The 13,164-nt window shown below is 38.1% G+C and overlaps 1 protein-coding gene across 5 annotated transcripts; it reads left to right on the plus strand.

The window, feature by feature from the left end:
* Positions 1-8,801: 8,801 nt before the first annotated feature.
* LOC143556634 (protein LNK1-like) lies at positions 8,802-12,439 on the plus strand. 5 transcript variants are annotated; one of them, XM_077045908.1, is made up of 8 exons: positions 8,802-8,932; positions 9,387-9,859; positions 9,959-10,196; positions 10,333-10,543; positions 10,610-10,752; positions 10,899-11,047; positions 11,282-11,411; positions 12,043-12,439. In XM_077045908.1, exons 1-8 carry the CDS (start codon positions 8,909-8,911, stop codon positions 12,148-12,150), a joined length of 1,476 nt encoding a protein of 491 aa, XP_076902023.1. In that variant the 5' UTR covers positions 8,802-8,908; the 3' UTR covers positions 12,151-12,439. The 5 variants fall into 5 exon arrangements, with proteins under 5 accessions (XP_076902023.1, XP_076902024.1, XP_076902025.1 ...); XM_077045909.1 differs by having other exon boundaries at positions 10,622-10,752; XM_077045910.1 differs by having other exon boundaries at positions 10,333-10,474; positions 10,565-10,752.
* The last annotated feature ends 725 nt before the right edge of the window (positions 12,440-13,164 follow it).

A 13,164-nucleotide genomic window follows, 5' to 3' on the forward strand; every position in this document is an offset into this window, starting at 1 on the left:
GACCCTCTATATTTTACAACGTGTTTTAACCGAAAGTCTGTCAAGTCGTGGTGATACACGAATACCCAGTTTTTGGTTTGATTTATTTTTGAAATTTCGATGTTGTGTTGGAACACAAGAGTCCATGGTGGTTCATGAAAACTCTAAGTTCCTCACAACACTTATTGTATTTATGGTTTTCATATTTTAACAAACTTTACAAAAGATTTATTTTCTTTATGTATATCATGCACTATTACGAGTCTCATGATTTTCGAAACCTTTGTTCGCAGAATGGCTTCCCGCAACCTTAAGTGTCGATCATCTGGAACCTCTAGCCGCAAGATAACTTCCCAGATCACCAAGCACCTAACGGCGGTCCTCCCCAATATCATGACCCAGATGCACCAGAACATCATGGCTAACGTTAACCCTCCTCCTCCCCCTCCTTCAGCTCCCGTTGTAACCTACAAGAACTTTACTGATGCCAAACCTACCAAGTTTAATGGAACTCAAGGTGCCACTGCCCTACTTCAGTGGTACGAAAAGATGGAAAGCGTGTTTTACCAAATTGAATGTCCTGATGATAAGCGAACCCGATTCGCTACAGGTATGTTCGAGGAAGGCGCACTTACATGATGGGTCAAGGAAAAGACGAACCGCGGTACTGAAGCCGCCATGGCCTTGCCATGGAATGAATTGAAGGATCTCATGACCCAACAGTTTTGTCCTCCAAATGAGCTTATGAATTTGGAAGCTGAGTTTTGGAACCTTAAACAAGAGGGTGGTGAGCACTCCGCTTACACCTCTCGTTTCAACGAACTTAGTGTGTTGGTGCCGCATCTTGTTACCCCTACCTCGCGTGCCATCGATAAGTACATTAGGGGACTACCGAGACAGATCCAAGACAGTGTTTTCAGTAGTTTGCCTAAGGAACTTGGCGACGCAATCAATCTGGCCGCTACATTAACTGATAACCACATCAAAGCGGGGACTTTGACATTGAAATCATCCAAGAAACTGACCGATAAACCTACTGCTGAACCAAAAGAAACCAAGCCTGGACCATCCAAGCCCGCCTACTCTTCCACCCATCACCGCGAAAGAAGCGCAAGAACTACGCGCTAACCCAACAAGCCGCACCTCAACCTCAAACCAACCCCGCACCACCTTTCAAGAAGCCTTATAATGGACCCCATCCCCATTGCACCACTTGCCTTCGTCACCATGCGGCAAATTCCACTTGCCGCCAATGCAACCGTTGTAACCGTTTCGGGCATTTTAGTACCACCTGTCGTGAAACCACCATAGCGGCTCCCCCAAGGGCTGCTCAACCAAATCCCCGACCCATGCCATATGTCCAACCCATTAACCAAACGAGAGCTTGCTATAATTGTGGCGACCCTGGCCACTTCCGCAATGCGTGTCCACGACTCGCAAACGTGAACACACTTCGAATGGCTACTGCTCCGCAATTCCAGCTCCAAGCTTACCAAGCCTACCAAGCGATTCAGCCACAAGTTCCTCAATTGATGGCTAATCAAGCTCCACCACTACTAGCTATTCAAGCACCTGCACCTCAAGAGGCTCAAGCCGCTCAAGTCGCTCAAGCCGTTCAAGCTCCTCAAGATAACCGTGGGGGTGCTTTCATGATGAATGCCCACCAAGCGCAACAAAACGGCGATGTGGTGAATGGTACGTTTCTTGTAGACGACCACTTTGCAACCATTTTATTTGATACCGGTGCCGATATGAGTTTTGTGTCTTTTGAATTTGAGTCCTTGCTTGCTAAGCCCCGATCTAAACTTAAAAGCTCGTACACTGTTGAGGTAGCGAATGATAAATCCGTGATGATCGATTCTGTTATTCGAAGTTGCAAGATGAATCTTAATGGCCACGTGTTCTCAATCGACCTTATCCCGATGCAATTGGGAAGTTTCGACATCATAGTAGGCATGGATTGGTCGTCCTCTCACCATGCTGAAATCGTTTGCTTTGAGAAGATAATTCGTATTCCGATTGTCGATGGTCAAACCCTTCATGTTATTGGTGAAAAGCCTTCTCCTTCGAGTCTTAACCTCATAACTTGTTTTCAAGCCCAAACGTACTTACGCAAAAAGTATGTATCATTCGTGGCTCACGTTGTTGAAAAGAAGGAGCAAAAGATTGAAGACATTCCGGTTGTTCGCGAGTATCCCGAAGTGTTTCCTGATGACGTTTCTGGTCTTCCTCCCGTTCGAGAAGTTGAGTTCCGCATCGATCTCGTTCCTGGTGCAACTCCGATTGCGAAGGCTCCTTACCATCTTGCACCCTCCGAGATGCAAGAATTGTCTACCCAACTCTAAGAACTTTCGGAAAAAGGGTTCATCCACCCTAGTTCGTCTCCATGGGGCGCACCTGTTTTGTTTGTCAAGAAGAAAGATGGTTCCTTCCGTATGTGTATCGACTACCGCGAGCTCAACAAGCTTACGGTAAAAAATCGTTACCCCTTGCATCGCATCGACGATCTCTTCGATCAACTTCAAGGAGCTTCTTGCTTCTCCAAGATTGATCTTCGTTCGGGTTATCATCAACTATGCGTGTATGAAGATGATGTACCCAAGACCGCCTTTCGAACGCGATATGGACATTACGAGTTTCGGGTTATGCCCTTTGGGTTAACCAATGCACCCGCGATATTTATGGACCTCATGAACCGCGTATGCAAGCCATACTTGGATAAATTCGTGATTGTCTTTATTGATGATATCCTCATATATTCTAAGTCCAAAATCAAGCATACAAAGCACCTTCATTCCATCCTTGATCTCTTGAGGAAGGAACAACTTTACGCGAAGTTCTCGAAGTGTGAATTCTGGTTAAGCGAAATTCCGTTCTTGGGGCACATAGTAAACGAAAAGGATATCCACGTTGACCCCGCCAAAATCGAAGCCATTAAGAATTGGAAAACTCCAACCTCTCCTACCGAAGTTCGTTCGTTTCTTGGTCTAGCGGGTTACTATCGTCGCTTCATCCTCAATTTTTTCCAATATCGCTTTGCCCCTAACCGCCTTGACTCACAAGGATAAGCCTTTCGTGTGGGGACCAAAGCAAGATGAAGCCTTCCAAACTCTCAAACTTATGCTTTGCGATGCGCCAATCCTTGCAACGAGGACTTTGTTTTTTATTGCGATGCTTCTAACCAAGGCCTCGGTTACGTCCTTATGCAATGAGGTAAAGTCATCGCTTACGCTTCTCGGCAACTCAAAGTTCATGAAAGAAATTACACGACGCATGATCTCGAGCTCGGTGCTGTTGTTTTTGCGTTAAAAATTTGGAGACATTACCTTTATGTCACAAAATGTGCGGTATTCACCGACCACAAGAGTCTTCAACGCATTTTTGACCAAAAGGATTTAAACATATGGCAACGTCGATGGGCCGAATTACTTAGTGATTACGACTGCGAAATTCGCTACCACCCCGGTAAAGCGAATGTTGTAGCCGATGCCCTTAGCCGAAAAACTCATGTGAAATCTATCTTGCTTCATAGTGTGACCGTCCAAACCGATCTCCAACTCCGAATCTTTGAAGCTCAACATGTCTCGGTCACCGAGGGTAATATGAACGACGAAATGTCTTGCGGCGCTGAGCTTTAACTTGAAACTAAGAGCGATGGTTTGTTGTATTACTTTAATCGTTTGTGGGTTCCCAATCGTGACGATCTTCTTACTTTCATCATGGACGAAGCTCATAAGTCGCGATATTCTATTCATCCCGGTACAGATAAGATGTATTTCGACTTACGGTCCACATTTTGGTGGCCCGGTATGAAGAAAGACGTTGCATTATACGTCGCAAAGTGCCTTACTTGCGCTAAAGTTAAGGCCGAGCATCAGCAACCATCTGATTTACTCGTGCAACCACACATCCCGATTTGGAAATGGGAAGATGTGACCATGGATTTCGTGTTTAAACTTCCAACCACTTGAAACCGCCACAACGCAATTTGGGTTATTGTCGACCGTTTGACTAAGTCCGCACACTTCATTCTGATCAATGAAAAGTTCTCGGTTGATCAACTGGCTCAAATCTATGTTCAACGTATCGTGTGTCGTCATGGTGTACCCTTGCGTATTATTTCCGATCGTGATAGTCGTTTTACTTCTCACTTTTGGTCATCTTTGTAAACCGCGTTGGGAACTCGTTTGGACCTTAGCACCGCCTATCATCCTCAAACTGATGGGCAATCCGAGCGGACGATTCAAACGCTTGAGGATATTCTTAGGTCTTGTGTTTTGGATTTTGGTGGAAACTAGGATTCTCATCTTCATTTGATTGAGTTCTCCTACAATAACAGTTTTCATACGAGCATCGGTATGGCTCCATTCGAAGCACTCTATGATCGTAAGTGCCGTTCTCCGATTAGTTGGAATGAGATTGGTGAAACCCAAATCACCGGTCCCGAACTTGTCCAAGAGACCACCGATCGAATTGCGCAAATTCAACAAAACCTATTAGCCGCTCGTAGTCGTCAAAAGAGCTACGCGGATAACCGTAGACGACCTCTCAAGTTCAATGTTGGTGATCGTGTCCTTCTCAAGGTATCTCCATGGAAAGGTGTTGTTCGTTTCGGTAAGAAAGGTAACCTATCTCCTCGATATGTTGGACCTTTCAAAATCATCAATCGTGTTGGTAGCGCGGTCTATACTCTTGAACTTCCGCAAGAACTCGCGAATGTTCATCCGACGTTTCATGTGTCGAATCTTAAGAAATGCTTAGCCGAGGAGAATCTCCACATACCACTTGACGAAGTGCGCATCGATGAATCTATGCAGTTTGTTGAGAAACCGGTGGAAATTATGGACCGCATGGACAAAGAAACCAAACGTAGCCGTATACCTTTGGTAAATGTTTGTTGGGAATCTAAACGAGGCGCTGAATTTACTTGGGAACGGGAAGACCAAATGCGAACTAAGTATCCTCATCTGTTTGATACGGATTCTTTAAACTAATTTCGGGACGAAATTTTCAAAAGTAGGGAATGTTGTGACATTCGTCAATTTTTGGTTCGTTTTTGTATTTGTAAACCCGACCCGATAGGTCGTTTCGATGTATTAAATGTTTTGATGTAGTGATTCTCGACATTTAAGTTCATTATTCGTTGTTCGTTGTTATTCAAGTGTTTATAAATTTCCGAGCCTGAAAGTAATCGAGCCGTACGCGTAAATAATCCAAAATCGAGAACTATATAATTAATTATAAAGTTTAGGGTTAAAAATGTAAACTTGAAAACTTTATTTAACTTAAAAGATATTTATATTATCATTTAAAGGTTCTTTAAACTTCAGGGACTAATAGTGTAACATTTTAATTCAAATTATATTAAAATAACAAAACCCTACCCGCCCCCCTCCTATACCCGTTTTTCCGGCCACACCTCCGGCCGCCGGAATCGGCGCCGAAGGTAGCCAAAAACCCCATTTTAACGCGTGTTGACCCAAGGTGCTTATACGGAAATCATTCTCCGTCAATATAATATCCTAACCAACTATTTAATTACGATATCTCGCCACAAGTCAAACCCGTGATCCTCGCCAGAAAATCCGGATAATCAAATCAACGAATTAATGTGAAGACGCTCCTCCACCTAGTATAAATAGACGCCTAAACTCATAAGTAACTCGCTCATTCTCTCCAATCCCCCTCTAATACACAGATTTCTCTGTAATTGGGAGCTTCTTTATTTTATTTTCCGGCAACTGGGTTCCGGCCAAAATAAAACATATTAAGGTAATTGTTATATGCTTGTTAATGTCGTTACACCAATAAACAAAACCCCTAAACTAATTAAAACGAACATGGAGCATATTCCTCAATTGAATAATTAGGGTTCATGTTCTTATGACGAAGAAGATGAATTTGAAATACTATATATATATATATATATATATATTCTTATACCTAAAATTAATTGATCTTGTAGTCCACCCGTACATCATAACCATGAGACCCGGGTTCGAAACCCGGGTCATGCATTTTTATTATTTTGGTCCAATAACTATTATTAACATTATTATCAAAATTCATTTAAACTGTTACTATATTTAAAGAATGGAAACCATAATCTTAACGAATAGAAGACCCAGACCAGTTGGTTAACACTGTAAACCCGTATCACTGAGACCCGGGTTTGAAACCCGGGTCAGACATATGCTTTTTCTTTTTATTATTATTAATTAATTCAGTTTAATCAATTAACCATTTTAATCATTTTAAAAATCATAATAAATTTATAAAACCCTTTTTAAATTAAATAAAAATTATGTAAACTAACTATAAAATATATCTCACCATTTACATATATAAACCAAGTTTCTCGTTTTCATAAGTCGTTATTAGAAATCGTGTAATAATCGCAAAGTAAACTTTAATTCTCTAAAAATTGTTTTGTTAAAGCAACAATTATATTTTCGACTTGTAAACAATAGTTCAAGTATTTCGAATGTTTAAACTTCGTTTTCGCACCACTAAAGTGCGTAATTAACATTAACAACCAACCTTTCGTTAAAGCTTAAATAATTATAAAATAATCTAAGAGCTATAGAGTTAGTAATAAATTATAATAAAATAATAACTAACTTTTAAAGTTATTCATACAAGTAATCAACTTTAAAATTCCGTTAGAATAGTCGTTAAAAGTCATGTTTATTCTTATTTATAGTTCGTACGGATTGACCGCTTTGGTTTCCTTTGACGCATTCGAGTTATTCTTATTCCCTTTTCACTTCAATTACTAAGGTGAGTTTTCACAACCCCTTTTTAAATGTTTTAATGTTTTGGGGTGGCATATGTATCCTTATAAAATTCAATTGTTATTACTTCAATTACTTACAAACTACAATTCAATCATGGACTTGTGTGCTTATTTGCTTAATTGTATTATACGTGGATTTCAAGTGGTGGCCTCATTAAGTATGATCATACGCCCCCCCTTGCACTCAGGTCCATTTGTATCGAGTGGAAAAGGGACCTCATATCCAAGTACGTTGGTAGCCCCAACTGGAAAGGACCTACGCTCAGGTCCATTGCATCGAGCGTAAAGAACCCTTATGTGCTTTTCACAAGTTTTCATGGAATTGTATGGATTTATGTAGTATTTAAACCGTGGAAATCTCACCAGCTATATTTATAGCTGACCATATTTTATACATATGTTACAGGTACTTAGATTACTTAGGGTATTTTCAATAAAAGAACTGTTGTTATGATTATGTTTTGGTTTGAATTTGTATGGTTATTTTCGAACTTGTGTTACTTGGCTTATTAAATGAATTAATGTTATTATTATAACCAAATAGTGTCACGTGTGTTTGAACAATCTGTACGTCACACTCGGGCATTTCCGCGTTAGCCGGGGTGTTATAAAAATCCACCAAATAGCCATAAAAATTACAAAAAGCCACTAAATTGATGGTGTAGTATTTAAAATAAAACTATTTTAAAAATTGAGGCCCGTGTATTACACGGGTAATTAATTAAATAATTTCAATTATTCTTTTATTAGAGTTGGTGTGCTAAAAGTTGGTGTTCCTGTCATGCTCCTTAGAAATCATAACCAGAAAGAAGGCTTATGTAACGGTACTCGACTATAAATTATATTTTTGGGTACTAGTGTAGTTGAAGCAAAAATTATTTCTGGAACTAACATTGGACATATAGTTTTGATCCATAGATCACCACTGACTCCAGCAGAAAACAAAATAGCATATAAATTTCAAAGACGACAGTTTCCCCTTGCAGTATGTTTTTCGATGACCATAAACAAAAGCCAAGGTCAATCATTATCTATGGTTGGTTTGTACTTGAAAGAACCTGTGTTCTCACATAGACAGCTATACGTCGCCTTGTCAAGAGTTACAAGCAGGTTTGGGCTCAAGATTCTGATTCTTGATAAACAAGGTGATCTGACCAATATAACCACAAATGTAGTGTACAAGGAAATTTTTTCTTATTTGTAGACTACTTGCGTAATGTTTGTTTGGTAATTCCAGTAATTTTAATGAAAGTTATAATTATATTAACAATATATGATAATTGTGTTATTGATTGTATTTTGTTTAACATTTAAATATTGTAATTTTTATTAATTACTCGTGTAATACACGGGTCTCTTATAAAATAAAATGGTATGAAAAAAACTATATTAGAAGCCAAGTGTGTGAATAACTCCAAAACAATTCTTTTAACATTTAATATAAATAAATAAAGTAAAAACAGAAAAGTTTGAGGCTACCTACGTGAGCAGAGCAGCACCACTTGGCTAACAGTGGGACCAGGTGGCACAATCATAGGGTTGAAACAGATCGTAAACCTCTCGTCCACCAATTTAGATTCTCTCTCCGCCCCTCTTTTGATCTCCTTGCCACGTGTCGCCTAATCAACGCCTCCCTTAGTTTCCCCACTCATTATTATTATTATTTTCTCTCTAGAACTTACGAGATTTGCGTTTGCTAGGGTTTCTGGATTTTGCTTCCGGCGTATTCACCTACACGTTTCCGGTAGATCTAATTTCAACTCTCCTTTGTTTAATTTCATTATTACTGACTGAAATCTGCTTACGAGCTCTGATTTCGCGTTGTTTTGTAATCGGTTGCGTTTGAAATCTCTTTATAGTAGATGTAACTAAGAGGAATTAGATGAATAATAACTTAATAATAATAATAATATAGCTTTTGTTAGGGTTTCGGTGTTTGACTTTTGTAATTATCGATTTGTTCGTGTTGTGGATTTGGATTGTGTATCTAAGTGAAGTAGTTTTTAATTGCCAGGTGTGATATTTCGAGTGTTTGTTCTATCTGCTTTACTATAATTGTTACTGCTGCTTTGGACAAGTATGACCGCAGATCTGTTCGAGGGACGCGATATTAGTGCTGGATAATTTGAAGGAATGTCAGACTTGTCGATTTATGAGGTACAACCTTCCACTTCACTCCTCTGTTTGATTGTACAATTTTTTTAATAGTTTGTCTAATTAGTTAGTTATAATATGTTTAGCCTTTAAGCCATAGCATATGGAATTCGGATAGTATGCATGTTAGGTGATGGTTTTCTTCACATTAACTTCTAGAACATAGTATTAGCACGTCTGACAAAAATCTTTGATGTGATTATATGCCTCTCGTACCCAGAATTGCATACTTCTAGATTGAAAAAGGTAGTAGAAAGTTTAATGTGTACAACAAAAGTTTTGAAAACATTTTAGTTGCACATGTAAAGTATTTCTAGCAGCTATGAAACTAACATGCTCTGTGAGTTACGTATTATCATGTGTGGAACTAGCATTTCGTTATATTGTGATTCTTTTTTAACCTACTACATGCTTATAGTTTATATTAATAACTAAAACTCAATAACTGATGTAACAGCTAGATGATATTGTCTGGGATGATTTTGAGCATAGTGGTGATCGTATAGTGCCCCATCCCACTGACAATAAAGGAAGTGAAGATAAATGTGAGAATGACATATGTAAGAAGCCTCGGCTTGATGAAACACCTATTCAAAGCAATGAAGAAAGAAGTTCCAAGACGTTAAATAAAGGAACAAACATTATGGAAAAAGATACATGGTCTAACATGCTTGATAGTGTATTTGCTGCTTCTGGTGATGCTGACTCAGCGAAAGACACACCTACTGCACAATCTGGTTATACTAAGTTGTCAAATCGTTTCTTTGAAAGTAGCAACATCAACTCTGGTGGCGGGTTATGCACAGATGAGGTTCTTAAAGATTCTTCTGGTGCAGTTGATAGAAACTCCTACAATGATCTTAACTTGTTTTCCAATGATTATGACTGGCCGGATGTTGGATATTTTGAGGACGTGGACAGGATGTTAAGGTAATCCCACTCAGAAAACTAAATCATGCTCAATTTTTCACTTTAAGGTATTGTTATTCTTCTTTTATAATCACAAAAAATACCTATTTATATGTGCAGCAATTGTGATTCGTCATTTGGACTGAACATTACGGGCAATGACGATGAATTGGTATGGTTTACTTCAGAAGATCCAACTAGAGGCTTTGAAGAGACAATGAAGATGGATCTTAAGCTTCCATGTTCAGAGCCAAGTACTTTAACAAACGTATCACAGGGTAACGAACCTCGTGAATCAGATAACAAGACACCTAGTTTTGTGTCTGAAAGCAAAGTTGAGATCAAAGACAAAGATCAGGTTGGTTTTTGTGATAGAAAGTTTTAATGAAAGTTCACTTTCATCAATTGAACCATTTTGATACAATGTACATCATCATTAGTTATGTTTGTTTCTTTAGTTCTAGTTCTGAGTTTATTGGCATGTTGATTTGCAGAAAGAGCAGTCAAGACAACAGAACCAGACAGAGTCTGTTGATTTCATGCAAAGCAGCAGTTATCTGCATCAAGGTCATGATCATGTAACCTTGCAATCTACAGGTGGCTCAATGATGACAGGGATCAAATCTGAAATCAAAGGTTCAAGCCAGGTTCATTCAATGGAGAGTTCTAGTCAGCCTTTATTTACTGGAAATCAAAGTCAATCAGGTATGATTTTCCAGGCTTCAGGAAATAACCTGGAACATATGATTGAAAATAAGATTAAATTTCAAGGTGATGTGGAAGGCACTAAAAAAGGATCCTCAGCAGAGTTAAATTCATCAGATGTGCCAGATGGATCTTCACTCAGTACTGAGTTGGATGAAATCTCACTAGAAGCAACCACTTTTCGCCAGCTCCAACAGGTTTTGCTTCAGGTAATATGAGACTGCATCTTCACTTTCATGATATAAACCACTCATGAGATTCATTATTAGTATCCAAAACAGTTTGTTTTTATATTCCCTTATTGTATTGCTAAAACTTTTTTAGTTTATGTTGTTTTAACTTGTGTACGTTTCAGTTGGATTTGAGGACTAAGTTATGCATAAGGGATAGTCTGTACCGTTTGGCTAGAAGTGCAGAACAACGACATGACTTTGTTGGCATAAATGACAGCACTGCAAACTGTGGAGGTACTGATGGGCCCGTGATGACCGATGGGACTAGCAAGTATGTTTTTTTATCCTTCAAATCTTAATATAATTACAAAGAAGTTTTAGGTTGCAGTTGAGTTAAAGATATATACAAGTCACACCCTGATTAATTTGTCGAATTGTCACAATTCTTATTATTTTTTCACTTTAATTTCTTTTATATATACCCTTGTATTTGTTGCTAGTCTGTTAAGACTGTGTTCAATTTTGCTGAAAAATTTATCTGAATATATTTTATGTTGTGTTTTAGGTACACTGGGTTTATGGATATGGAAACTGATACAAACCCCATAGATCGAACAGTAGCACATTTGCTGTTTCATAGGCCTTCAGAGTCATCTAACATGCCTACTTCTTTACCTTTTAAACCAAATGTAAAGGTAAGATGCAATAAAGCCTTTGTTTATTTTGAAAGGTGACATTTCAATCCATTCACTTATAAATGGTTAATCTGGGATGTTTTATCCTTAACTGGTAAAACGGGTAAAATCAAAGAAATTAGCTAGAAAGCAAATAGGTCGAAAGTGGCACAGTTTTTATTCTCAATGCATAGGATTTTGCAAGTCTTGTTATTTCGAAACTATATGGTTTTTATTTATTTATTATTTTTTTATACAGTAACCAATTTTGGTCTGATTACAATTTTTTAAGGTAACCCTTGAATTTATTAAATTTGGCAAAAATAGAATTTTTTGTGGTCATCTTAAGCAGATTTTTCTTTTTTTTTTTGGTGTCGTTCTCTTGGAGAATAAAAGTTAATTGAACCAAAATTGTTAACCTTTTATGCGGTGAACTTTTTTGTAATAATAAATTATCCTTTGTAACACGTTAGTTTTCAATTAAGAAATGCTTATTAAATTGAGAAAAGTGTTTGTGGTCTTGTGGGTGAGCCAACCATACTAAATGGTTCTCTATGACCTGAATTTGTTACCCAATGCGTTTGACCCACTCTTTTTACAAACTCTAGTTTGGTTCTGGTTCGGTTGTTGAATTCTATTAAGTGTAATCTAGCAGGTTCATGGATCTAAGATGGGTTCAGCCGTGGTGACCAAGAAGCCATCGGGTCAACAAGTTGAAAATGAATCAGACGACAAGATTTCAAGCAGCAGAAAAAACTAACGTCTTGTTACATAGGCATGTTAGCTTTTCAAATCGTCATGTGCAAACTGCAAATATAATCTATAACTTATCTAAGCGAGGAGTCTAATACTGACTCATAAGCTTGATGGGGTTTTAGTGTTGTTCATTGGTGTCCATCCTTGTGTATCTTTCTTATAATCGTCTACTGTATCTAGTCTAGTGGTGGCCCAATTTTGACCTAGAGTTCATATACATATGGTGTTGCTTTGGATACACTCCACTTTCTCTATGTTCCAGTTTTCTGGTTAATGTAAATGGTGTTTCATCATATTCATGTCATCATGCATGCATGATTTCATATCATGTATTGGAAAAGGTTTTAATGGTATGTGGAAAAACTTTGTACGGGCCGTGTAAAAATAAAATAAGGTGGTTTGTGCGAGCTGTTTTAAGGTGGTATGCTAAAGTTATACAGCTTACATAATCTTGTACAGTCTATTAGAAGCAACACTCTCTCGCCTTATACTGTTCCATATATTTAATGGCTATTAAGCGTTTCTCTTCTTTATGTTATTATTTAATATATATTTGTGATCTTTATCAAATAGTTTTATTATACTTTTTTTATGGTTCCAATAGTTATATTGATTTTGGCTCCATCTAATTGTTATGCTCTATGTAGCCTGATTAATCATTGGTTTGTTTATAAAACATGTACTTATTTTCAGTGATCAACATGTTAGTGTTAGTGATGGTTATGTTCTATCTAAGCCATTTTCATATCCTTCAATGGCCGATTAGGACGTTACATTATATTACAATGTACACCAGGGGCGGAACTATAGGAGGGTCCATTGACCCTCCGGCCATGCTCCGGCTATGTAGGTTTTGCTCCTGTATCTGGTGGGTTTTCTCATTCTGACCCTTAGATTATTAGCTGAAAACTAGTTACAAAGAAGATTAATAGTTGAAGCAGTTGAAGAAAGATGTAAAAACCTTCTCATTGGAATTTTTTTCCGGTGAATGGAGAGTGAAAATTTTAAAATTGTGTGA

The sequence above is a fragment of the Bidens hawaiensis genome, unplaced genomic scaffold (assembly GCF_021521415.1).
Source record: "Bidens hawaiensis isolate Kalapana, Puna unplaced genomic scaffold, B.hawaiensis_p1.1 tig00018660_1, whole genome shotgun sequence".
NCBI classification, from domain to species: Eukaryota; Viridiplantae; Streptophyta; class Magnoliopsida; order Asterales; family Asteraceae; genus Bidens; species Bidens hawaiensis.

What these genes read in the sequence shown, in the direction of transcription:
- LOC143556634 (XM_077045906.1), top strand. Translation starts at nt 8,909, where the DNA reads ATGTCAGACTTGTCGATTTATGAG. An exon ending in ATGACCGATGGGACTAGCAA is followed by an intron (nt 11,048 to 11,281) that starts GTATGTTTTTTT and finishes GTTGTGTTTTAG; the next exon opens with GTACACTGGGTTTATGGATA. An exon ending in CTTTTAAACCAAATGTAAAG is followed by an intron (nt 11,412 to 12,042) that starts GTAAGATGCAAT and finishes AGTGTAATCTAG; the next exon opens with CAGGTTCATGGATCTAAGAT.